At 46.1% G+C, this 24,372-nt stretch overlaps 3 protein-coding genes across 7 annotated transcripts in view; 1 reads left to right on the top strand and 2 right to left on the bottom strand.

The window, feature by feature from the left end:
• Positions 1-24,372, bottom strand: part of LOC146758031 (rho GTPase-activating protein 32-like) — a 106,164-nt gene that overhangs the window by 51,000 nt on the left and 30,792 nt on the right. The window contains exon 7 of the mRNA XM_085518650.1: positions 18,324-18,336. Coding sequence (XP_085374776.1) covers positions 18,324-18,336 — 13 coding nt within the window. The remainder of the gene's footprint in view (positions 1-18,323; positions 18,337-24,372) is intronic.
• LOC146758035 (uncharacterized) lies at positions 1,994-19,097 on the top strand. 5 transcript variants are annotated; one of them, XM_085518294.1, is made up of 5 exons: positions 1,994-2,392; positions 4,624-4,707; positions 6,085-6,231; positions 6,974-7,083; positions 10,103-10,286. In XM_085518294.1, exons 1-3 carry the CDS (start codon positions 2,167-2,169, stop codon positions 6,141-6,143), a joined length of 369 nt encoding a protein of 122 aa, XP_085374420.1. In that variant the 5' UTR covers positions 1,994-2,166; the 3' UTR covers positions 6,144-6,231; positions 6,974-7,083; positions 10,103-10,286. The 5 variants fall into 5 exon arrangements, 4 of the variants coding, with proteins under 4 accessions (XP_085374420.1, XP_085374418.1, XP_085374417.1 ...); XR_014935238.1 differs by lacking the exon at positions 1,994-2,392 and adding an exon at positions 4,013-4,101; XM_085518292.1 differs by lacking the exon at positions 1,994-2,392 and adding an exon at positions 17,245-19,097 and having other exon boundaries at positions 4,013-4,707; positions 10,103-10,214.
• On the bottom strand, positions 21,505-24,371 carry LOC146758034 (uncharacterized). Its single transcript, XM_085518618.1, has 8 exons — positions 24,318-24,371; positions 24,212-24,264; positions 23,951-24,120; positions 23,771-23,833; positions 23,443-23,529; positions 22,856-23,152; positions 22,450-22,520; positions 21,505-21,997 (listed from the first exon to the last, which is right to left on the bottom strand). Exons 1-8 carry the CDS (start codon positions 24,369-24,371, stop codon positions 21,938-21,940), a joined length of 855 nt encoding a protein of 284 aa, XP_085374744.1. The 3' UTR covers positions 21,505-21,937.

Below are 24,372 nucleotides of genomic sequence, written 5' to 3'. Positions count from 1 at the left end.
TTCATTATTACATTTGTGAAAACCTACAAGTATACAGAGAAAGTTGGTTCTGTCTTGTGCTTCTGTCAGCACGAAAGTTAGGCCTGTTGTTTAACTCCTGCTGAAGTTTCTGACTTCCAACGACTTCTGAGCCATGATTGTCTTTCATACTCCATTTTAATGCGTGCTTTAAGCTGCCATACCTGAAGCTATAAACTGTTTCAGCTATAGAAGCAATAAAGAACCTCGATGAACAAATACAATTTCTGAGTATTTTCACTTAAATTTTATGTGTCATTTATAAACCAAGTTTGTTACGAAGCTTTTTTTGCATTCAGTGATTTAAAGACTCACAAAACCAGTAAGTTGATTGGTTTATGTATCAAAACAAATTTCTTCTAGCCAAGAAGCTGATGTCAGCAGTAAGTTCTCCTAAATCAAACGAACCTGAAAGTCTCGAAGAAGGAGAGACCAAGCCAAAACGATCCAAAAGGAAGCTGTATTCCACTGTCGTTTCTGGCCCTCTAGATATACCTGCTTCTTCGGTAAGCGATTATACTGTAGTCTTGGCTTAAAATAAACTACTAAGGAGTCCAAACAGACTGGAGGTTTCATCTATTTGCAGGAGGAGGTTGAAAGTACTGAGGTATTTCTTTATTCTACCAAGTCATTCTTGTTGGTCTTCCTGCTGTTCTGTTTTAGTTTGTCCTCAAAGATCTCTGTGTTTGGCTGGCTTACAGTTTACTAAGTAGGTGATGTAGCAATCACGGAGATGTCTTCTAATTTGGAATCATAGATAATTTCAGTGTGTCGAAGTGGGATTATTCTACTACACGCTTTTCTAGAGCACAACTTAGACAGCTTTTTAGGTATGCTTAAACTATGATCTCCTGTCTAAGCCAACTTGCAAGGATCTGATGTGCCAGTTTCATGACTCTGTCAGCAGCTATTGTGCTAAGAACATTCTTGCTCCGTTGGAACTGCATCTTTTAATTATATTAGAGTCCTTTTTCTGTTCAGCATAGTGATCATTTGCCCATACTGTAATATCCCTCTGAATTTTTTGATGATTTGACGAATGATAGGGGCAGAAACCAAAATGTTATTTTTTTTTGTTAGAGGATGAAGAAGATGAGACAATTTCTTCTCTCACTGTAGTTCTGAGAACATGGAACTGAACCGAGAACTGAAATTCTGGGCAAGTCATAGCTACAGGGATTGAGGCTAAAAATGTTTTCTGAACGCTTCATGTTTCACAAAACAAGTATTATAATACTCTTTTGAAAACAAGTATTTCAAAATGAAAGCTGCCTTCAGGCTTTCCTCAGATGTGTGTGCTTTTTTAAGATAAACAGGATTTTGTACATTCTCCATATTTGTTCCTTGTGATTAAGCTGCATTAAAATGATCTCGGTATCCCATAGTTTTCTGAATAAAATATAATAAGCAAATTCCATTCTGAAATCCATTTAGGGGAAGAAATATGTTTGCGTGGGTCAAGAAGAGCTTGTCAGTCTTGTGTGAAAAGATGAGTAACTTTTGAAATGTTTTCTTCAGGAATCTGAGGAACAAAAGAAGGAAAGTGATCATCTGATCATCAAGCGACGGCTGAGATCCAGAACAGCTAAAAAACCTTGAAGAAGCGTGTTTGTTCCCCTTTCTCAGGACATACTTTTATCGTAGTATTAAAACTGGTTGTTAATAAACAGTAACAGTTACTCCGTTGTGTTCTTAAATTTGTATATAGGTGTTTGTTGCAGAACGGCGGGAGAAAAGCAGACGACCACACCTGTCATTGACATATGATCAGCGAATCTCATTTATTCCTTGGCTGCGTGTACCTTTATAATACGGATAATTAGCTCATACATATTGCAACATATCTCTGTTTCGTTCGATTTGTTGGCCTCAATTATATTATATTGTGTTATCTTGTATTTCGATATCATATTTAGTAAAGTAAGTTTTTCTTCCTTAGATTGCCGCTGTTTTATCCCATTCCCCTTTTCCCCCTCCTTTCCGGGCCCCGGGGGGGGGGGGCCCACGGGGTGGCTTCCCCTGTCACAGGCATAGGTAAATCTAAGTAACCCGTGACACCATCCAAAGCCAATCTTCCCTCTTTCTGCCTGAAACTGTTTCCCCTCCTCCTATCCCAAGTGACCCTGCTAACAGCTTTAGAAAGCCTTCATGCAGCATGAAAACGTGCCTGTGAGCAAACAAGCAGAGAGAGCAGCAAGGATTGCTGTTGCACTGCGTCACGCCGCTCACTGCCCTCTCCTCCCTTACAGGTTTCAAATGGAATTGGTCCCCAAACTGCCGCCCCTGATACACCGCAAGTCCTCCAGGAGCTTCTCTGGGGCACGGAAGCCAAAAAAAGATGAGACTTTGCCACCTCTTTCCAAGGGCAGGAAAGGTAAAGTGGCTTCCAGCTCCTTTACACGGCACAGGCAACCAACTGGAGGTGGGCAGTCTCTTGCTGACCATCATCCCAGGGCTCTCACTTGTTTCAAACCTTCCTGCCGGCTCAGCATGGCTTCTTCCCCTTAGATAATGGTTGGCCTGTCCAAAAGGGAAGTGCTGGGTGTGACATACCCCCATCCCTGGCTATGGCAGGAGGATGTGGGGATCTCAGGCCCTGCCCTCCCCCAGTGGAAGGGCAGGGACCCCAAAAGTCATTCTGCTGCCTTCTTGTCACCAGCCAGGTCCTCTTTCCCATAGCCAACGTCCCTCCTGCAGCCCCAAAACAGAGCTGAGCTGCAGAAAGGAGGCCCTCCTGTTCATATGCTCCCTTCAGATACTACAAGGCCGCAGTGAGGTCTCCCTGAAGCCTTCTTTTCTCCAAGCAAAACAAGCCCAGTTCCCTCAACCTGTCCTCGTAGGAAAGGTGCTCCAGCCCTCTGATCATCTTCGTTGCCGCCCTTAGCATTATTTGCATTTCTCTTTTGCCTTCCTAAAAAACACACCTGCTTCCGGGCACATTTCATCCCACTGTTAGGCCTTGTAAGAAGCACTATGGCAAGTCCACATGCAGAAAACACTGTCATTCCATTCAGTAACAGAGAAACCATTCTGCCCTTGCTCATGACTCTCGTCCCTGTTTCCTCCTGAACTGGGCAGTGTTTGTGGGCAATGAAAGAAATCCCCATATTCCAGAAAATAAAGACAAATAAGAAATAGGCAGAAAAGCGGCACTAATACTTTGTCACTGGTGGGAATCTCCACAGAATGTGTTGTGCTGAAGGTGTGAGGTTAAGGGATCATCACTCTCAAGATAAAAGTCATAGCATGGAAGATTTAGGGATGGCGTGCTGACTAGAAGGAATAAACAACACTTACCTTGTATCTTATTCATTTTCTCTCTCTTCTAATCGGATATCTTATCCTCATCTACAAAGCTCTGAGGTTGGCCAAAGCCTGTTGCCATGAGCTTTGCTAAACGCAGCAGTGCTGTGGCTCAGAGGTATTACACTGGCACATCGCAAAGGAGAACTCCATAACCCAAGTGTAGAGGGAAGAAGAAAGGGGAACTGTTACAATTAATTACCTCCTCTAAATTGGTAACTGTAGGCTTCTTGTCACACACTCGTGCCTTAAAGCAGAACACCACAGATGTTGACAACCATGACAGGGATTTCTGCATACAAGCAACCACACGAGGCTGGGCACACTCTCCTGTCTCTTTGCCATTCCTAGAAAGACCCAAAAGAGCTCAGTGTTCTCTTGCTGTTAGTTTACATACTCCAAGCATTTCCAAAGGCACGCTGCTCTGTAGAAAAAGCTGAGCTGTTCAGAAAGTTTGTTCAGGAAGAAGGCAGCAGTATCAGTGCCCGTCATCCTGGGGGATCTGAATGCATTTGTTAAGAGAACAGGGAAAGTAGAGCGAAGAGAGCAAAAAACCAGGCACTAGCAGTGCTGCCCACAGGGGGCGGGGCTTGAGGCAGGGCCTGTGCCAGAGGGGGGCTTGGCACAGTTAGGGCCAGCTCAGGGCCCAGAGCAGAGGGGGAGCAGGCAGAGGCAGGGCCTTGGGGGCCCAGGATGGAGGAGGACCAGGCACAGCTGGGGCCAGCTCAGGGCCCAGACTGGAGAGGGACCCAGCACAGTTGAGGCCACTGCAGGGCCCAGGTGAGAGGGGAACCCAGCACAGTCGGGGCTGCTTTGGGGCCCAGGCTGGAAAGGGGCCTGGCACAGCCAGGGCCTTGTGGCAGCACTCAGACTCTCCAGTTCAACCGTTAACCATAACCTCAAATGGTAACTGTAGTGGAAGGCAGGAGCTGATACAGCTGCTTTACTCTGTTTTAATTTTCCAAAGAATGGTGAAGGACTCGAGCTAGTATCCAAAAAAAGGAATTTCTGAAAAAAAAACCCAACACAAATCTAAACAAAAAATCCCAAATACACTTTTCTGAAGAACAGGATTCACAAAATGTTGCTATGGAGCAGATCTCCAAATAGAGACTCTTTCTCTTAGACAGCCAGCTCTAACATGAGATTAGGGAGGGCAGCAACCAGGCTCTCCCCCTTTTTTGCACATATGAAGTGCTTCCAGCTGTGCTCCACAGCAGAACATCTTTCAATGAAGATTAAAGCCTGTGAAATGAAAGAATCCATTCCTATTTCTTTCACATTTGTGTTCATTGACTTCAGTTCCAACCAGGTGGACTCGCAGTGTCTTGCAAGTGACACCTGGAAGCAGGTACAGAGTGGAGACCCAGCACCCTCAATCTCCAGGTGAGTAACAGCAGCCAAGGAGGCCTTTGGGCTCTGCAGGGTCCAAGTGTGGAGCATTACACACAGGAACACCTGAGTATAAAGACAGTGGCAGAGCTGTAGAGCTAGCCATAACAGAGAGGCACAGTGGCTCAGTTAATTTCCTGCAGTAACACAGAAAAAAAGAGCCATGAGGGAAATGCAGATGCTTTCTGCCTTCCTCTTTTGTCTCATGCCTTCTGCCCCCATCAGAGGGGAGGAATGAGCTGCACTTCCACAGAGACATTCCCCTCACAGCCACTCACACCTCAGGTGTGGAGGAGCTAGCTGGGGCTGCTGGTGGCAGCTGTGGAACACTGCCATCTGTGGTGCCCCATCCTACCTTTGACACTGTGCAAATGACTGCAAGCAGAGATGTAGCAGAGGGAACACAAAGCATTTAATAGCTTATCAAACAAAGCAATGAGTAATAGAAATGACAGTATTTCCAAAGAAGTGGCAGGGAACTGGGGTTCTGTAGCAGGCTTTAGAGGCTCTGCATGGAACACAGCCCCAGGACACAACCCATCAGCTGCTGGGGCAGCAGCATCCCTGTCAGTGGGGGATGTCGCCAGTGGTGGACAGGGACAGAGTGAAGCCACACCTTGATGTAGCTCTGCATCTGCTCCTTTCCTGCTCATGTCCAGTCCTTTCATCTATTGCACTTTCGATCTTCTGTCCTTCTTTCTTACCTTTATCCTTTCTTCTTTTCTGCTCTTTTCCTCTTCTTAAGTTGTTTTACCTGTATCTGCTTTTCCCCTCTTCTGTTGTTTTACTGCTCTGGTCTGCATCCGGTGTCTGCACCACAGCTCTAGGTTGGACTTTGTGTTGGGATGGAGAAAGGTTCACAGGGCATAGATTTGTACAAGAAGAGCTCTCGTGCTGTGCCCAACAGGTGATGAAAAGGAGCCCTCAGGACCCAGGACCACAAAGGCAGCTTTTTTTCCCAAAGGCCACAGCGTAAGCTCGTGTAACTGGGAAGGATTCTGTTGTATATCTCCTGGAAGTGCCTTTGAATGAATAATTTTCTGATTTGTTCCCAATTGTTGCTCAGAGGAAATGAGGCTTTTATCCTTGTATCTTTGCAGGAAGACAGAGAGGAGGGAACCTGTCTGGTGAAATGCTCAGGTGCCATTTCCTTCCTTGCACCAACAGCCTGTTTGTGTCCACGCGATGCCAGTTGTCCTCCTGACAGTTTCTACTGATGTTTCCCTGAGACCTTCTGCTAAGCTCTACTGTTTCTGTTTTCTCAAAGCTTTGTTAGGACTAAAAGAGGAGTGGATAACAGATGGAAGGATCTGGCCTTCTGCTGGATGATAGCCACCTGCATGTCATGTTCCTGCTTTCTCTTTTCCACAGGTGGCATTGTGCTTCCCAAGGAGCATATGGACCTTTTAGATGGGAGTGCACAGCAATGATCCAACAGGGTCTCAGCTTCCTTCCTGCTCTGCACCTGAGTGAGGGACACCGTGACCTGCTTAGGAGGCAAGATGTCATGTCAGGGAGGTGCGTTTTCCTTGTTTTTTTTTTGTCATCTGTGCTTTGCTGTGCTGTGATATTTTTTTGCGTTGCAGTGCTATGGTTTTCTTTCCTATTTGGTGTTTTCTATGTCTTATTCATTTATTTATTTTTATAATTTTTTTCTTGTCTTTCCTTCTTTTGACTTGAAGGGGTGGAGCCTGGCTGCACCTCTCTTACAGCTCATTTCAGGGGGCTGACTGCCCTTGGGTGGGATTTTTTTCTGTTGATTTCTCCTCTGTGGAGTTTGTTCTGTGCACTTCCATCCTCAGAGGTGGGTGAGCCATTCTTTCCTTGCCTTTGTAATATTGTGCTAGTCTTTCTGCTGCTACAGATAGTATGTGGTTGTTTTTTCTGGGTTTTTTTTTTTTTTCTGTGTTTTTTTATACTTAGATTCCCTGGTCTTTGGCTTGCTTTTTTCTTTATTTTTCTTTGTATTGCTTTTTTTTTTTTTTTTTTTTTTTCCTTAATTTGCTGTGTCATGTTCTCCTTTATGGTGACATTTGCAAGAGACTGTGAATTCTCCTGGTTCAAACTGCAGTCGGCTTCATCAAATGTGTAAGAAATATATAAGGGCTGCTGAGGCCAGGCTAGATTTCCATTTCTTTATGAACTGGGGTGTTGCTGCGGATGCGTTTATCTCCTGTTTTGTCTCTTGTGCTTGTTCAAGAATTTTAGAACATACTATGTCAGTGTTTGTTTCTATCCTGCTTTCTCTTCTCTCTGGCAGGTCAGCTCATGCTAGAAGTTGATGGCATCACTGTATGAATCGAGGTCAGTTTAGGAGCAGCTGCTGGTGGAAGGAATCAAGTCCAGGCTAATAAACGGAAGCATCTCCTGGTAAGGTGTCAGAGGCGGCAGTAATGATGTCTGTCATCGTAAAAACCAGAGGGCAGGCTCATCCAAGTTCTTGCTGGCTGATGTTTGGGAGTATCTTGTTTTCCAGCTGAAAGATAAGAAAGCTAAACATGCTGAGCCGTTACAGCTTGAGCTGAAGTTGTGAATGTGCTCCCGGATGTTTCCTTTAGTGGTAAATCATGTTCTGGCACTGTGGTAGTCCTATCTCTGTCATGATTTGGAGCACAGTGTCTGGTTGCGAGCCTTGTGTGCCTGTTTCCATGAACCTTGCTTTCTTTCTGTCTTCAGAGTAAGTGCAGGGTGCTTCCTTGCTTTTGGTGGATTCATCCAGGAGGCTTTCAGAAGGCCAATTGCAGTATTCATAACACAGAGGGACACAATGGGAATGGACTGTTGTTACCACCAGGCAAAAGTTTCTTATGTCATGAACAATATAAACAAAATTCTTACTTCTGGCCTGGCCCTGAGCTGCTGCAGCTTAAAGGCTGTTTGCTTTTGGGTGGCCCTTCGTGGAATTACCTGATGAATTTTCCCCCAATTTTTTAATGGCATTTTTAATGGCACTCATAGCTACTAAATTTGGGAGAGGAGTTAGATAAGGTTAGGGTAAGCTGCTTCTTTTTTTTTCTATTCTCCTAGGTGACTGTATTTTCTGCCAGTGCTGTGCTAGCTCTGTAACCGGGGATGGTCCTAATGCTCATGAAAAGGCTCTACTGGCAGCACAGAATTTGACCATTGGGCTGCCTGCTGGATTAATTTCTGTAGATTGAACAAACCATCTCAAAAAGCATACAATCAGTTTATTTTTTGAAAGGCTGTCAGCTTTTGAGGTCGCTGAGAAGTCTTGGTTTATCAGTCACTAGCAGCTTGCTGGAGCTTGAAGTAGTTGAATCGTCCCTTACAGAGCTGTTAAATAAAACCTTCTAATTACTTTGGCATTGTAGCTCTGAGCTAGGCTATACCGCTGGTGTGTGTGCCTGTGCTGCAGATGCCATCCTTCCTCATCCTTCTCCTCCTCCTTGGCAGAAGGTATCACCATCAGCTTTCTACCTCACCCAGCAGTTGTTCTCTGAGCAGAGACTTGGTCGCTTCCCAGTTTCTCTGTGGCACCCCCCTAGGCTGTTAGTTCTCTCTTTTTCTATTGGTGTTCTGTGTAGTCTTCAGTTTGCCCTTAGATGCCAGGCCACTTGAAAAGAGTTTTCAAATCATATCCATCCTGATTTCTTTACGTGTTGTCCTTTTTAAAAACAAACAAACAAACAAAAAATCAGCAACAACAACAACAAAAACCAAGAGGAATACTCTGGAATTTTCTATAGCAATCACCATTTCAGACTTGTCCATTATTCCTTTTGAGGCTGTTCTCTAATTTATTTAGTTCAAGATCAGTCCCCGTCCTTTGTTCTCCCTGCTTTTCTGTCCTGTCTGTATTTATTTGTTTTTCTCTTCAGCCTGCTTTCCTTCCAGTGCTGACAGTCATGGGGAACTCCTAGTTGTGTCAAGGAAAATGAATGCCACAGCACACATTCCTTCTTGATGTATAGCGGGTGCTGGTGATAGCAGAGCCCCTGTTCTCTGTGAGCAACTTGTGCTTAGCCTGCATTCGTTGATCTCTGATCTGCTAACCTTGTGAGAAGATGAAACAGAGCATCCAGCTACTTCACTGGGATTGTGGTTTGCACTGCTTTGACTTTAGTCCTGCAGGCCAGTGATGGACAAGGCAGAGGTGTTGGGATACTGAGAGAAGTGTTTGTGTTTGGAACTCTGCATTTTTTTATTTTTATTTTTTTCTTAACCATCACTGGGGACTGCTTCAGTTTAGCAGAGGAGCCTTAGTGGCGTGGTTGCCTCAGGTGTACCTGATCTCATGATGGTATGTGGCCTTTTGGCAGAGTTTGGGAACTGACCCCTCAAAACAGTGTTTAGAACTAGTTGCAGGTGATAGCAAGGCTAATCCAGTAAGGTTTTGATGAATCTGTCACAGAAGAGTTACCTGTCCTTATGAGCATGGCTGGTGTGTGGTGTATGTTGCTGCGACCTTCCTCCTTCTGTGTTTGATGAAGTAGATGCTTTTTGGTAGGGACGTTAAGGCTTTGGATGTGATAAGTTGGAATCCTATTGTGAGCCCAAATTCAGCAAACAGTTACTGCTTAACAGGGGCCTCAGGCATATGTTTTAAGTTTCTCTGTTTCCTGTAGGACTTAAAAACATGTTTATAGCTTTGCGGAGTATATATGGCACAAGGTGTGCTTGAGTATCTTGTGTTCTCTTTGGCAAGGACGTAATAAAAACCAGTCCTGGATGTTTGGTGAGGGAGCAGTGTTGAGAGGGGCGAGCCAAGTGGTGGTAGGAGTCCTGAGCCACCTAGTTTCTGTGCCTCTGTGTGGAGCTTTGTGCTTTGGAAATGTCCAGATTAGCTTTGGCTAAGCCTCTGAGCTTCTGGATGCTTCTCATAACCAGCTCAAACCTCTCAAAAGCTTGAGGATTGTCCATCGCTAATTTTCAAATGAATTGCATGGGGAAATGAAGATAAAAACCAAAACCCTCAAGTAGAAGTACTTGTTATTTTAAGAATAGAAAGGATAATGAATATGCCAGTAGTGTTTGATTGTTATGGAGGAGCACAAAGTAGTGGCCAGGAGATAGGAGAAATAAGGAGGAATGTCTCTTGGTTCTTTTCTCTAGGATCTTCAGGAACTGTTGATAAACGTAAAGATGGGTAATACACACATAAAGAATGATAGTGGTTTTAAGGGTTGGAAAAATATTGTGAAGCACCCGTGTTTCGCCCCAGATTAAAAGATTTGGAACTCTCCCAGAGTAGAGAACAGTTTGTCTGATTTCCATTTTGCTGAGCACTTCAGGCCATCAGAGAGGACTTGCTGGCCTCTGGACAAAGGGAGAGTGTGAAGGAGAGGAGGAAATAAAGATGTTAAGATCTGTGAAGAAGGATGAATGGCAATGGTTGTTTGTCACCTTACTGCCCTTCTTGTCTCCCTAGAGCCCAGCTGACTTCCTGGGATTGCTGAATAGCTGCCTCTCGCTGCCTTTTGCTGCCTCCTACCTATCAGACTAAAAACCAGTGGTGTAAAACTGAGTGTGAATTTAGTGGGGTAAGTCCTTGAGTAATCGTTATTTCCGTAAAAGGCATTGGATGTCTCAGGATGGAAGTCCAGGTACCTGCCCAAGTGTGTTACAGCAGTCATGGAATTTCTATTTCAGAGACTTTTTCAAAGCCCTTCAGATGGAAAGGCAAAGGGATGTGCAACTTTGGAGTAGTAAATGGTGCATATCAAAATGTAAAGAGGGCTAATTAATGTAAACAGACTCCAGTCATGTCGGTGTATAGCTTTCTTTAGGAGGGTACTCAGGAATTCTTTTCTGACAATGAGTGATAGTGTCCCAACTCCAGATGCGTGCTCAGCTTGGAAATGCATGCACATAGCTTTTGCTTGGCCAGCTGCTTTGAATGCATCGCACTACATCATCTTGTCTTGACCTCTTTGCTCCCTCCATCAAAAGTTTTGCTCGGTCTAGACTCGTTGCAGGTGCTCACTGTGTTATCTTGACCCACGTGAGATCAATACAGAGATGAATACAGAAAATTAAGTAGGGTTGTGCAGCACTAATTTGAACGTCTTAGGGGAATGATCGTGCTTAGGATAGGGTATCTTCCACACTGCTGATTGTCATCGTCGCCCACCCTTTGTGGGACTCAGACTTGTAGAACTAGCTCTTTGAAGAGAGGGCTCCCAAGGTATTAACCCATGTAAACTTCAGAGTACCAGGTTGTGTGATGGCATTTATGGGGCAGAGCCCACAGGGAATATGCCTCTGTGTCACTCAGTCTTGTGATGACACAGCGCCCGCTGCAGCCTGGGGTCAGTGGGACTGCAGGCACAGCGGCATGGAAGCTGAGCCAGCCACAGCCTGGTGCGTGCTGTGCAAGTTGCCCTGCCTGGTGCTGGGCTTAGTGCTGCCCTGTGCTGATGAAGGCAGCCTCGGAGTGGTGTGGGGCAGCACTTTTTGCAGCTCCCTGCCAATCAGGACCCCGACCAGCAGCAGGTTACTTGTGTGAGCAGGGGCGTGGGGGGGAGCCCATTTCACTTGCTGTTACAGCCTCAGAGAAATGTGGTTATTTTTAAAATGAAGCTTCTGACTGCCGGAGGACTCGTGTCATTCTCGCATCCCACTTTAGTGGATCCTGTCATGTGACTTGAAAGCACAGGCTGAGAGTGCAGGCTTATTGGATTTCATTTGATCTTTCCTGACGACAGGAACCAATGGGTGGCTTCCAGAATAGTTCAAGATGTCTCTGTTAAGAGCGAGTTTTACTACACGTAACTGGAACACCAAGCTCTTGATATTGTGCTAGTGATTAAAGCATTCTTTCCAATCAGCTGAAGAAATAGGCTTAGGAACACAGAGCATAATTCCTAGCTGCAGTAGATGATAGTGTAGCTTGAAGAAGTGTTCCCGTGGCGGCTCAGGTAGTTTAGATCTTAGTAGCATCTGGTAGTCTAAAGTGTGACTAATTCAGCTGATGTACTTCTCTTTGTATTTTTGGCTCTTCATTGTTGGTGGGTAATTTCAGCAACCAGCCCAGCAAAGACTACTGGTTGGCAGATAGGCTTCTGTACTTAGCCTTGGAAGGCAGAAGGATGCAGAGAGTAACATTTTGCAGAGTGCAGAGTGATTATAGAAACTGCAGAAGGTCAGCTTTGATAGGGATCATAGAGTCATAGAATTGCTCAGGTTGGAAAAGACCTTAAAGATGGTCAAGTCCAACCATAACCTGACCAAACGTACCCTAAACCTGACAACCTGCTGCCAAATCATGTCCCTGAGCACCACATCCAAATGGTTCTTAAACACATGCAGGGGTGGTGACTCAACCACCTGCTTGGTTTTTCCTTTGAGGAGCAAGCTGTCAGAGATGTCACTGCAGGAGCTGGTGCGGAAGCTGGACAGAGGTGTGTACTTGGTTTTCAAGAAGTTGCAGGGCCTAAGAATCTGCCTGGAGAAAGTGATTGTGGGGAAGCCAGAGACACTGCAAGTTCCATCACAGCTGCCACAAGGACTGTGGTGTTAAATCTCATAGAATCATAGAATTGCTCAGGTTGGAAAAGGCATTAAGGATCATCAAGTCCACCCACAACCTAACCGTACTAGCCTAACTCTAACAGCCCTCCACTACACTTTGTCTCTGAGCACCCCATCAAAATGATTTTGATGATACCTTTTGCATACCCCTTTTACCTTTGCCTTTTCTTCTATGTCACTTACCTTTTGCCTTTCCTCTGTTGAATTTGCCCTCAGGTTTTTGCTTTTCGCACTGCCATTTGCTTTTGCCCTTTGCCTTTGAATTTTGCATTTTGCTTTTGGTGTTTTCCTTTTGTCCTATGTCATTTGCCGTTTTCCTTTACCTTTGGCATTAGCTTTTTCACTTTACCTTTTGCATTTCCCTTTTGCCTTTGTCTTTTGTCCTCTGCAATTTTCCTTTTGCCTTTGCCTTTTGCTTTTTCTTTTGCCTTTGTTGTTATGCACTGTCTTTAGCCATAGCCATTTGCATTGACAAGTTGCCTTTGCATTTTCAGTTTTCCTTTTGGCTTTTGCCTTTGCCTTCTCTCCTGTGCCATTTGCCTTTTTCCTTTGCTTTGTCATTTTGCCATTTTCAGTTCCCTTTTGCCTTTGCCTTTTGTACTAACTGTCCCACTTAGCTTTTGCCTTTGCCTTTTGGAATCTGCCACTTACCTTTTGTCTGTGCATTTTTCTTTTGCCTTTCGCCTTTTCCTTTATGCTTTGTCTTTTGCTCTTTCCATTAGCTTTTACCCGTTGTCTTTGCATTTTCAGTTTTTATTTTGTCATTTCCCGTTGCCTTCTGTCGTATGCAATTTGCCTTTTCCTTTACTCTTTCAATTTTCCTTTTTCATTTCCCTATTGCCTTGGCCTTTTGATCTATGCCACGTACCATTTTCCTTTTGTTTATTGCCTTTTACCTATTGCATTTTACATTTGTCTTTGCCTTTTGCATACATATTACATTTTCCCGTTGGCCTTGGTGGGTGCATCTGCCCTTGTGTTTTGTATTTTCCCTTTGCCTTTTGCCTCAGCCCTTGGCTTTTGACCTTCCGTTTGCCCGTTGCCTTTTTCTTTTGCCCTTGCCTTATAGCTTTGCCGTTGCATTTTGTCTTTTCCCTCTGCCATTTGCTTTGGCCTGTTGCATTTGCCTGTTGCCTTTGCCTTTGGCAGTTTGCTTTTGCTTTTGCCTTTGCCTTTGCCTTGTGTCCTATGCCATTTTGTTTTGCCATTGCCTTTACCGTTGCCTTTTGCCCTTTTTATTTTTCATGTCTTGCTTTGCTGCTCCGTCTATGTTGCCATGGATTGCTTTTGAGTTTTGGTTTTTTTTTTTCATATCTGTGGATTCCTTTATTTTTTTTTTCCTTTTCCAGTCTTGGCATTCTTTTATCCTTCACTATGCGGTATTCCTTTTTGTTACTCAGTATTTCAAGCCATTTTGCTTTCTTTACCTTGGCTTCTTAGTTCTTCAGCTTTCATTTCTCTTTTTTGTTTTATCTTTGCTCTTTAGTTTTTCTTTTGAATCTTTACCTGCCCTTGTTTTTGAGTGTTCTTTGTTTCTTTCCAGTGCTCAGCACTGGTGAGCTTTTTTATTGTTTCTTTGATATGGACTCTTTGCTTTGACATGATCTTGTGTTCAGGTGATTTGCTTTACTCTTGCATTTCTAGACCTTGTTTTGCTTTGCTCTGTTTTCCTTCCATGTTTCGTTTTCCCCTGTTTGATTTTTTATAGTGCTCCTTTTACTTTACTTTCCATGGTCCTTGTTTCATTATTGTTGCCTCTTTGTCTTTCCTGTTCCTCTATTTTCCTTAGTGATTTTTGATATTGTTTTTCTTTCGTTTCCTCTTTGTGTGTCCTGCCATTCTGTCTCCTGCCAGTGTGTGTTTCCTGCTATTGCGTGTTTGTCTCCTGCCAGTGTGTTTTTTCTTTCTGTCTTATAATACTTCTCTGTTTACTCTCATGGCTGCTTAAATCCATCCCTTACCTCCTTCTTGGCATGACTGCAGATGCTTTGCATTCCTACAAAGATATGTTTTGTTCTAAATGTCATCTGGAGACCCAATCTGGGCTTGTCACCCTGATGTAGCATCTCTGGTTGAGGCAGCAGCATGCCCTGTAGCTACCCATTCCTCCTCCCTGGCATGGATGTATTACTTTTTGTGTCCTCGAGACTCTGTTTGCATGTCTGCATTCTGTCTTTGATACTACTTTTCCCTAGTGCTTTCCCTTCGTACATTTCCTCAGAGTTTTTCCTCATTGATTTTTCTTAGTGTTGTTGCTTATTGTTTTTCCGTACTGTTGTGTTTTTTTTATTTTATTTTTTCTTTTTTTTTTTTGTTTGTGTTTGTTACCTGCCAGTGTATGCCTCCGGTCAGTTCGTGTCTCCTGCCAGTGCTTGTGTCCTGCTACTTTATGTTTCCTGCCTGTGTTCCTCTCCTTCCAGTCTGTTTTTTTTTTTTCTTTCTTTCTTTCTCTCTTTTCTTTTTCTTTTCCTCTTGTCACTTCTGAGATTCATTTCCCAGTATCTAGCCTTACCTTCTCTGGTGGAGGTAGCAGCATGCCCTGTAGCTACCTATTCCTCTTCCCTTGTATTGTTGGTGATATCTTAGCCTTTTTCTGGCTCTGTTGTCATCTCTGCATCACCATGGGAGTGCATTCTTTTCCTTATCCTTTGTTTGATCTGTATTCCTTTGTTTGTTTCAGTTGTTGTTGAATTGTTATTTTGTTGTTGTTGTTTTTTACTTATGCTGTTTTTTTCATTTCTCTTAATCTCTGAATTTTATCTCGTTATCACTTAGCCTAATTTATAGCCTGCAGTTCTTTTCCCCGTGTCACGTTCAGGTTTGGAACCAGTCAGCCTGGGGTTACACCTCCCCATGTTGCATCTTTGTTGTTGCTAGGGAAAAGGAGTGGTTCCTTTTCTACAAGATACTCTGAAAACATCTGTACTAAATGCACGGGGTTTGATTTTGGTTGGGGAAAACAAACTGCTTCCCGTCTTACTCCCCCGTCACTTCCTTGGAGCCTTTCCTACTGCTCGCATTTGCAGTTCGTCTTGTAGACATGTAGTTAGATAAGAGCATCTCTGCTTTCCTCGTCCCTTTCCAGCTTGCCCTGATTCTTCTGCTGCTGTCCTGCCTCTTCTGCTTCTTTCTCTGGTTCTCCTTGTTAAATAAATTGCAGCCCAACCTTCAAAAAGGAAAGAAGAATTTAACTGCAGTGACCCATGTCCTTATCCCACTGTGGTCTGTGCTGAAATGGCTATTGACTGAATTGGGAACAAGGCTGCCTTCCCCCTGCTTTCACATAGCCTCTCTATGGCATACAATAAGTGGGGTTTCACAGGTTGCGTGAGGAGCAGCCAGGACCAAACCTTCCCTCCTTGTCAATGCAGTGGCTGGGGAGGTTTCAAAGCTCCTTGGAGCCAGGGAGCTCTTTGGTGGAGCTGACGGAGGAAGGTCCCACCTCCATCAGGGGAAATAAGAAGGAACTCTGCCATGCAAAATAAGGAATAACATACCAAGTGGGGATTGTACAGTGAAGCAGGAAACTGATGCTCTGTTGGAATATGGAATAAAGGGGGACTAAAAGAGGGAAACTTAAAGCTAGTTTATAGAAACAAGTAAAGGATAGTTAAATTTTACAAGTAAAAGAAACAAGGGGCATAGGAGAGCAAAGAGGATGCAGCTAAGGAGTGAGACCTCACGGACGACATCAGGCAAGGAGGAGAATAACTACTTGTAAACTACCAGAAGAGGAGTTTCATCCCCCTGATAAGAACAAGAGGGGGTCTTCATGCTAAAGACCTACTGAATATGTATCAGAATTCCGAGAACTACTGACTATGTATTAGAATTCTGAGAAATCATTGACTATGTATTAGATGTACCTATATCTGTGTCACGATTTTACAAGTTGGTGTGCAAGTTTGGTGGAGCTATCCCCCTTGCACCCGGCACTGGAATAAACATACCTGCTTTATAACCCATCTCTGGATTATAGAGTTTTATTCCGCAAGTCAGGATGAAATGCATTCATTTGGCTATGGCTTTTTGGATGCAGCACTGCTCAGTAGCCCTGGGCTGTGGGAGCACTGACATGATGCAGCGGGATGCCACTGGGATGCAGGGACAATTCCTGCTTTTCCGCAACCCAAACTCAGGTCTTGTGGAGGCCCCGGAAGGAAGAGTGCAGTGCTGTGCAGTGTTACTGGGCTGGGGATGAAGGCTGAGGATGACTCATCCCCACTCAAGGGAAGTGCTGTGTGTGGCTGGTCTCATGCGTGTGCCATGGACTCTTTCCTTACCGGAACACACAGGAGTTTTGAGGCACAGCACTGAATGACTGTGCTGGGTTTTCCAGAGCCCCCAGGGCTTTGGGGACATTACTGCCACCATGTCGCTGTGCCCTGGCTGCTGGTGGGTCTCAGTTCATTGCTGTCCCTTTACCCCCCACCGCTGCCATCCCTAGAATTGATCCCTAGCTTGATGCCTTGTTCCATCCTCTTCCTGGTGACTCTTTAGGACAAATAGGGACAGAGCCACTGGTGTCTCCCCGCCTTGTAGGCCTGGGGATTGTCCTGAGTACCCAGCATCACTCTGCTGATGAGAACCAGTTTCTAGGGTCTGTCCCCTGTCCTCAGCTTGGCTGGGGTCCACCCGTATGGAATCACCTGTAAATAAGGGATAATAGGGACAGCAGCAGGACTGGGGGCTGCTGCAGCACCCATGTGCATCCAACCCCTCAGCATCACATAGGAGACCCCCTCTACTTGCTCAGTGAAGAAATAGCCCCCCCCCCCCCCCAAAAAAAAAATCCCCGAGTGACTCATTTGGGGCTAAAAAGGCAGCAAAAAGCAGAAGCTTGGGAAGTGTGGGAGGGGCATGGGAGGCCTTTGCTCCTGTCCCCATTTGGGGTAAGAAAAGGGGCTAAAGGGTTGCAGAGTGGGACCCCCTCAGCTGTCTGCCCCCAGAACCTGGAGGGGGAGGAAAGGAGAGGGAGAAGTGGAAGATGAGGGGGGAAATGAGGACACTTTGAGTTTGACAAAAAGCCTTTCATTCCAGGAAAGAAACGCTTGGCTTTGACTCAGCAGCACTCAGAGCAAAAGCCATCCCCGTGCCCGCTGTGACATCCTGCCAAACTTCTGCCCTGCAGCGCTTGGCTCACCTTGTTGCCTCTGTTTCCCCTCGTGCGACGTGCAGTGGTGCCACCCCCAGCCATCCTCAGGACCCACAGTGAGTCTGTTGGTGGCCAGTGTGTCACTGAGTGACAGCATCAGGTGGGAATGCATCAACATAGAGCCAGGGGAGAGCTGAGCAGCGCTGGGGTGGGGGGGAAGTCAGCCCCAAGGGGAAAGTCTCCCCCGTGAAAAAAGTGGGTCATTTAATACCTTGCGTGAGATGCTGGAGAACAGGAAATGAATGAGCTTAATATGTGCCACCTGGGTACTTCCTGAACGTCCTCCAACACCACAAGTGCTGTCCAGAGCTCTCCAGTGTCCGCTCGTGCTCCTTGCAGTTCCCCAGTAAGCTCCCATTGCTTCCCAGTATTGTCTAGACTCTCTTTGTGCAAACTCTGTATCCCCCAGTACTGCCTGGAGCCACCACAGTGCTGTCTGCGTCCTTCAATAGCCTCCCAGTGGCACCAGTACTGCCCAGTGCCCCCAGTTAACACAGCCATTGTACAGTACATGACCATCTCCTTCCACGAGAACAACACAAGGCCACAGAGACGTTGACAGCAACGATGGTGCTGGAGACATTCAGTCTGGAGGAGCTGCAGCTCTTGGTTCACTGCAACCACTCCAGCATCCCCAGAGGTGGGCATGGAGGTCTGGGTGGCCTTTGGTGCTGCAGGAATGACTGCAGGCAGAGATGTACCCAAGTGAGCACCAAACATTTAACACATTAACAGTCTAAACAGTAAAGAAATGACAATATTCCCAACCATTTCCAGGTAAAGGCAGAAATCTTCCTTTTACACTTTGTACCTATTAAACAAAGAAACAAACACGTGCTGAAATCACAAGTGATAACCTTGCTGCCAGTACTGGTTGACCTGAGTGATCTCTCCAGAGGTGCTTTGAAGTGGTTGTTCCCTTGGCAGAGGAGAGAAGTAAGCTTCGTGCTTGGGTACTTAAAATAAAGTTCAGTGTTCTGGGTCTTCCAGTGCGCCTGCCTGGGGAAGCAAGCAATTCTTTGGGAGAAACCATCACATTTCTCTTTCATTTGACAGAACTCGGTGCAGTATCAGCTTAATGTGAACACTGAGGTCCATCTGCAATTATTTTAGAGAGTTTTGTGCCACACAACCCGACTGTTTGTTTCATCTTGCTTCAGATGGAATGGCTGACTTCCTGACTGGCATCCTCACTCGAGCAGAGAGCCACTTGGGCTCCTGTCCCCGTGACCTGGATGCTGAAAAGAAGCTGTGGGACTCAGCCAGGAGGGATCTGTCATTTCATTTGCTGGGAGGAACCAGCAGGCCTACCTTGCCAGTGTCCAGAGTGCCTGCCTCATTTTTGGCCAAAGTCAGCAGTAGATGGACTCAGAGCTCTGTGCATGTGCCTCTTCACTGTCCTGCTTGGCTGGTGGCACTCAGGGGGGGTTTTGTGAGGTGAGGTCTCTGCTGGGCGATTCAAGCCCAACACATTTGAAGTTGAGTGGCAGACAGTATGTATTTTGATTTCCAGGCTTGTGACTTGGTCACAGGGACTGGCAAGTAGGATGGAGAGGGCTCTCTGGAGATTTTGCCCTGTTGCTGCACATTGCTGCCAGCACCACAGCAGGAGGCAGATGGCCATACATCAGTGGTGGGATGCACAGAGAATGAACACCTGCCTGCCCATCAATAATTCCCCAGAGACCACAGTCTGCAACTAAGGAGACAGAGTGACAGAAAGCATGCTGTAGGTTTGCAGTCCACTTTATGTCTAGCGCTTAGAGGTATGTTTTGTCTGAACTGTCTGATACTTTGGTCAGTTAGTGCTACAGAACAGAAGCAGACAGTGACTTCTGTATGGGCAATTGATTCTAACAAAGAGAAAAGCACTGCAGGAAGCCTTACCTCCACCTGCAGAGAAATCAGTTCCCAGCCCTATGTCAGTTCAGTTAAGCATCACTGCTCCTTCCCCAAGGAGGATCCTCTATGAAATGCAACAGGACAAAATGTGAACCTTTCACAATGTATCAATCCCTTCAAACCAAGGCATCTAGCATCTCAAAATGACTACTGCTCGACTACCAGGTCGTTTCAGATCACATAGGCTTCAACATCTGGGAAGCCTCTGTTATTAAAGGAGAAAAGGGCTCATGCACTTGAATAAGGGCCACAACTTTGGGGACAGCAGCTACTCCCATTCTTTTCCATCTAAAGCTGTAATTTAGCTTTCACTGCATCTACTTCATGCAGCCATTCATTAGTTCTGCAGTGCACTGAATGGTGCAAAGACTGTGGATCAAGGGAACCAATCTAACCAGTCCTTAATTTCCTGATGAGAAATCTCTCTCAGTCTCTTGGAATAGCACTGATCACTTGGAGCACATTAAAGTAAAGCACCCAGGAAAAAGTTCCTCCGGTGGCAAAAGTTGAATCACAGCGCCGCCTGCTGGAGACTGACATCTCCAGGTCGCAGGAAGCAGGATGGATGTTGCAGCCAAATGTGCTCCTCCACCACTGGTTTTCTGAGACGTACCCGTGAGCACCACACATTTGTACGGTCTGTCTGTCCGTAGAGCTACAAAGGCAGAAGCAGAACATCTATATGGTTTGTTGCAGCTGTGGGTTGTGACTGATATCAGTCCTTGGATCTGTTACACTTCACAATTGCGTTCAGAGTTTTTTCAGGTCATCCTGGCTTTCTGGTGCTCCCTGCACAGTGACACCATCTCTTCTGTCACCCCATTTAGTCAAACTGACTGTGATTTGCATGTAGCTCCTCCACGGTGCTTCCAAATTCCTAACAAAGTGGGAAATGAGCCAAGGGACCCATCTGATATCTGATAGATGCTGACACAAAAGCAATCTGTCATAAAGCCCTTTGCACTGATGCGATTCAGTGTAATACCTAGCATGGGTTTGTTTACCTTTCCTTGAGACTGCAGGTCATTTCTAGCAGTAACAATGCTTACTGCAGGTCACTCAACACCACGTTATGACTATGAGTCTTACTTGAAATCCATTCCTAGCCATGAGAGCTGGGCAGTATTTAAATAGCGCTTCTTTGGAGCTCAGGATTGGTTCATCCCTAAAGGTAGGAAATAGGGAAGGGGGGTGTCCTGGAAATGGGTGATGCTGAGATGGTGGAGATGCTGAACGCCTTCTTTACTTTGGTTTTCACTTCAAAGACTGCCCCTTGGGACTCCTGGACCCTGGAGGGAAGAGAGAAAGCCTGGGAAATGGAGAGCTTTCCTCTGGGTGAGGACGGGGTGATCTGGGAGCATCTGGGTGGGATCAGTGTGCACAAATCCATAGACTCTGATGGGATGCATCCACATGTGCGGAGGGAGCTGGCAGAGGTAATTGCCAAACTCTGTCATCTTTGACAGGTCTTGGAGAAGAGAAGTGCCTGAAAGCTGGAGGAGAGCCTGTGACTCTGCAGTCTTCAGAAAGGAGCAGGAGGAGGATCTGGTAAACTGCACGGCAGTCAGTTTCACCTCTGTCCCTGGAAAGGTGCTGGAACAGTTTGGTCTGGATGCCTTCTGAGAGCAATTGGAAAGGAAGAAGTTTATCAGCAGTATGCAGCTTGGATTCACCGAGGAAAAGTCATGCTCAACCAACCCTGCAGCCTTCTATAATGGCATCACAGCACAGAGTCCATTTGGAGACCTGTGGCCTGCAGTGTTCCCCAGGGCTTGGTGCTGTGTCTGATCTTGTTCAGTATCTTCACTGATGACCTTGAGGAGGGGATAGTGTCCATGCTCTGTAAGTACGCCTATGATACAAAGCTGGGAAGAATGGCTGGCACACCTGAAGTCTGTGCTGCCATTCAGCAAGACCTGGACAGACTGGAGAGCTGGGCACCAATAAACGTGAAGAGGTTTAACAAAAGCAAGTGCAGAATCTTCAGCCTGGGAAGGAGTAGCAGCAAGTATCAGTACAAGGGCATGGAATGTTGTGTGGGCACCTGGGTGTGCAAAGGAGGCATGGTGGCACACATAGATGCCCATGCACATGGGTAGACAGAAGGACAGGGTTGCACATCAATGTGTGTGCACAGTGTTATTCAAATGGCTGGGGTCATACAAGTATGAGCAGGCATGTGGCTGTGTGCAAGAGAGGAGCTGCCCATGTTTGTGTGCAGGGCTGTGCAATGGAGTGGGGTTGTACAGCTGTGTGCGGGGGCCAGGTCCTGTGTGCCATGGAGCTCCATGGGAAACCTCTATGAGTGCTAGCAACAGCAGGAGCACTTGGAGCACTGCCTGGAAGAACGGTGCTGGGATGGGCTGTGGTGGGCCGAAGATGCATAGTGGACCGAAGATGCGTAGATGCTACTCTGGACCAAATGTCGGGCAGCTGCTCATGGAATGCCACTGGACAAATCAGGCTGTGCAGTCTTTGTGAATATGTAATTATGATAGTTTATTGATTGAATGCATTAAAGAAAAAAAAAAAGGAAAAAAAAAAAATAAAAATAAAAATAAATAAATAAATAAATAAATAAAAGAAATCCCAGAATGTAGTAAAACATGGAATGCTGAGTTGGGCTGCAACTGAAATGCTGTGCACTGCAGCCGCTGCCTTGTGACGCTTTTCCTCTCAGTCCTTCATGTGCACCTTCTGCATCATCTCCGCAAGGCTGTTCATCTCTGCGAAGAACTGGAAAGAAACAAAGCAAGCGTAGAAGTAGGACAGAAACAATCTAGGGAGATCTCATGAAGAAAGCCTGACCAGTAAACATCCAGAATGGCCCCGTGTGGAACAGCATGTTCCTTTCATTCAGGTCACTGACACTACTTCCCATGACACGTTGTCTATGGTAAGATTCATGCTCTGTCATGGGAAGGTCGTTTCAAAGGTTGCAGTGCCCAACATGGCAAGCTTCTTTATCACAGCAAAACCTTCTGGCTGTTACCAACCACATTGTTCTCAAGCCAGAGGAAGGCGTCCAAGCTCCCCATGGCAGCTCTCACTGACAGTGTCATTTCCTCAAACACACAATTTTTCTATTCCATCGCTTCTCTCAGGATTTTGCCATCTCTTTTATGTCTGACAGATGTAGGCACTGAGACCAACAAGAGAATGCGTGTCTGTGTTCACCAAGGACTCACCTCTGCACGTGCAGCTCTCAAAGAAGCCTTTCTCATTTCCCTTTTCCTTTCTTTTTGTTGTTGTCTTCTTGCTGGAAAGCAAGAATACCAATGAATTCATTTTGTCTACAGCAAAGCTGCAGAAATATGGGTGCCGAGAAAACAAATGGCAGTCCAAAGACAAAGCAAATGGGACTAGGAAGCCTCTCAGTGAGTAACATTTCCAGGGGGAAATACGGAAGAGCATAATGATGTTAATGGAAAGAGATGCGTTTAGGTATTCTGGCACCTCGCTGCCTTTGGACTTTGTAGCCTTCAACTCCTTTCCCCTCCACAGAGAAGGAAAAGGTAAAGCAAGCCCTAAGCAAACTCAATGTGTTTGATAAGGACAGCACTTCACCGGGACGGTGCCACAGCACCTTCTTACCTCTTTGCTTGGAGCTCCGTGGTGGGGTTGGGGCCGGCACACTGCCGGTGCTCTGGCCCCTGGCTCTTTTGTTAGCAGGCAACTGCGTTGCTGCCTGTTGCTCTTCGTCCAAGCCCTTGCGTTTCCCTCCAGCCAGGGTCTTGGAGACAGAGCGGGGGCACACAGCCAGGGAAGGTCTTCTCCCTGAGCTGGGACCTGCTGTTACTGGAAGCCCTCCAGCCTGGAGATGATCTCTCCCAGAAAGCACTTCCTGCACTGCTTTCACGTAGATCATTCCATTTGGCTCACATTGTACATCTGTTATAATCAAGAAAGGAGAAGCAGTTAGACTTCAAGGGAGCCCAAGGCTACTTTCAGTCTGCAGAATGGGCCACAATACTAGGAAATCTCATCTTGAGTGTTCACAGCAGCAGATCTTGGGTGAAGTGTGGGTTTGCATTTCAAATCTGGACAGGGAAGGTACTTGTAAATCCCAGGGACAAAGACCTCAAGCAACATGCAGCAACAACACTCCCAGGAAAGAACAGACAGAAAGCCTGACTAGAACGACATTGAATCAAACCCCGATGCCTGTTGTGCCTCTGTACCTCTCTTGGGTGCCACGTCACAGGCTGCAGTCCTACCCAGACCTGCCGCAAGGCTGCGCTTTGCTGGAAGGCCGCTTGCGTCATCTTCTGGCAGAAAGAAACAAGAAATACTTGAAGAGCATCTCTTGGGAGGAAGATTTGAGCACAGCCAACCACCAACTTCAACTCTCCAAGTGTAGTTCCTACCATTTTCCTTTTTGCTGCTACAGCATGGTGCCATTTCTGCAGTCAGCACAGATCTGCAGTGGGCTTTCTTCACTCTTCCATCACACATGCACCCCTTCATGCAGCCCTATTTAGTGGCAGGTACCCACACCACAGCTCTTACCTGCATGGGCTTTCCGTTTCCCACCTTGCCCAGCACCATTGCATGGACGCACGGGCTCTGTCCCTAAAAGAAGAGATCGTGTGTTGATTTCACAGATGACAGTAGCAGTATTGTCCTGTTAGCCCGTGTCCACCCCCCACTAAAGAAAGACCCTGTTTTACAGACAGAAGAGAAACTCACTTTTGCGTGGCAGTAAAGACAGTCCATCCCCATTGCGTCCCTCTGCGCGCTGAAAGGTGCAGCTGGATGTCTGGCAGCTGCGCCACCTCTGAAGAGAGAAAGGAAGAAACTCAGGTCGGAACGGGCAGCTGAGAGCTTCCAGATCGTGCCAGAGATGGGATATCAGAGTGCTGAGACATCATTGATCTCTAAGGGAAAATACAGCCTGAGCCCTGCCCGTGCCATTAGCCCAGGCTGTCAGCAGTGAGCTCAGGATCCAACCGCTTACTGAGGTCCCAAAGGACCAGCAGGGCTCCCCCTGCTCCACTCCTTCCCTTTACAAATGGGAACAAAGAAGAAAAGTCAAGCCAAAGGAACCCAGCCATACCTTTCCGCTCACAGAGCAGGCATTGGATCCGCACTTGTCTCCTTGCTGAGACATG

This window comes from Coturnix japonica, chromosome 17 (genome assembly GCF_054131305.1).
Source record: "Coturnix japonica strain WE chromosome 17, WE-NBRP24, whole genome shotgun sequence".
Classification (NCBI taxonomy): Eukaryota; Metazoa; Chordata; class Aves; order Galliformes; family Phasianidae; genus Coturnix; species Coturnix japonica.
Note: the sequence above shows the minus strand (reverse complement) of the source record. Positions and strands in the feature narration are given on the sequence as shown.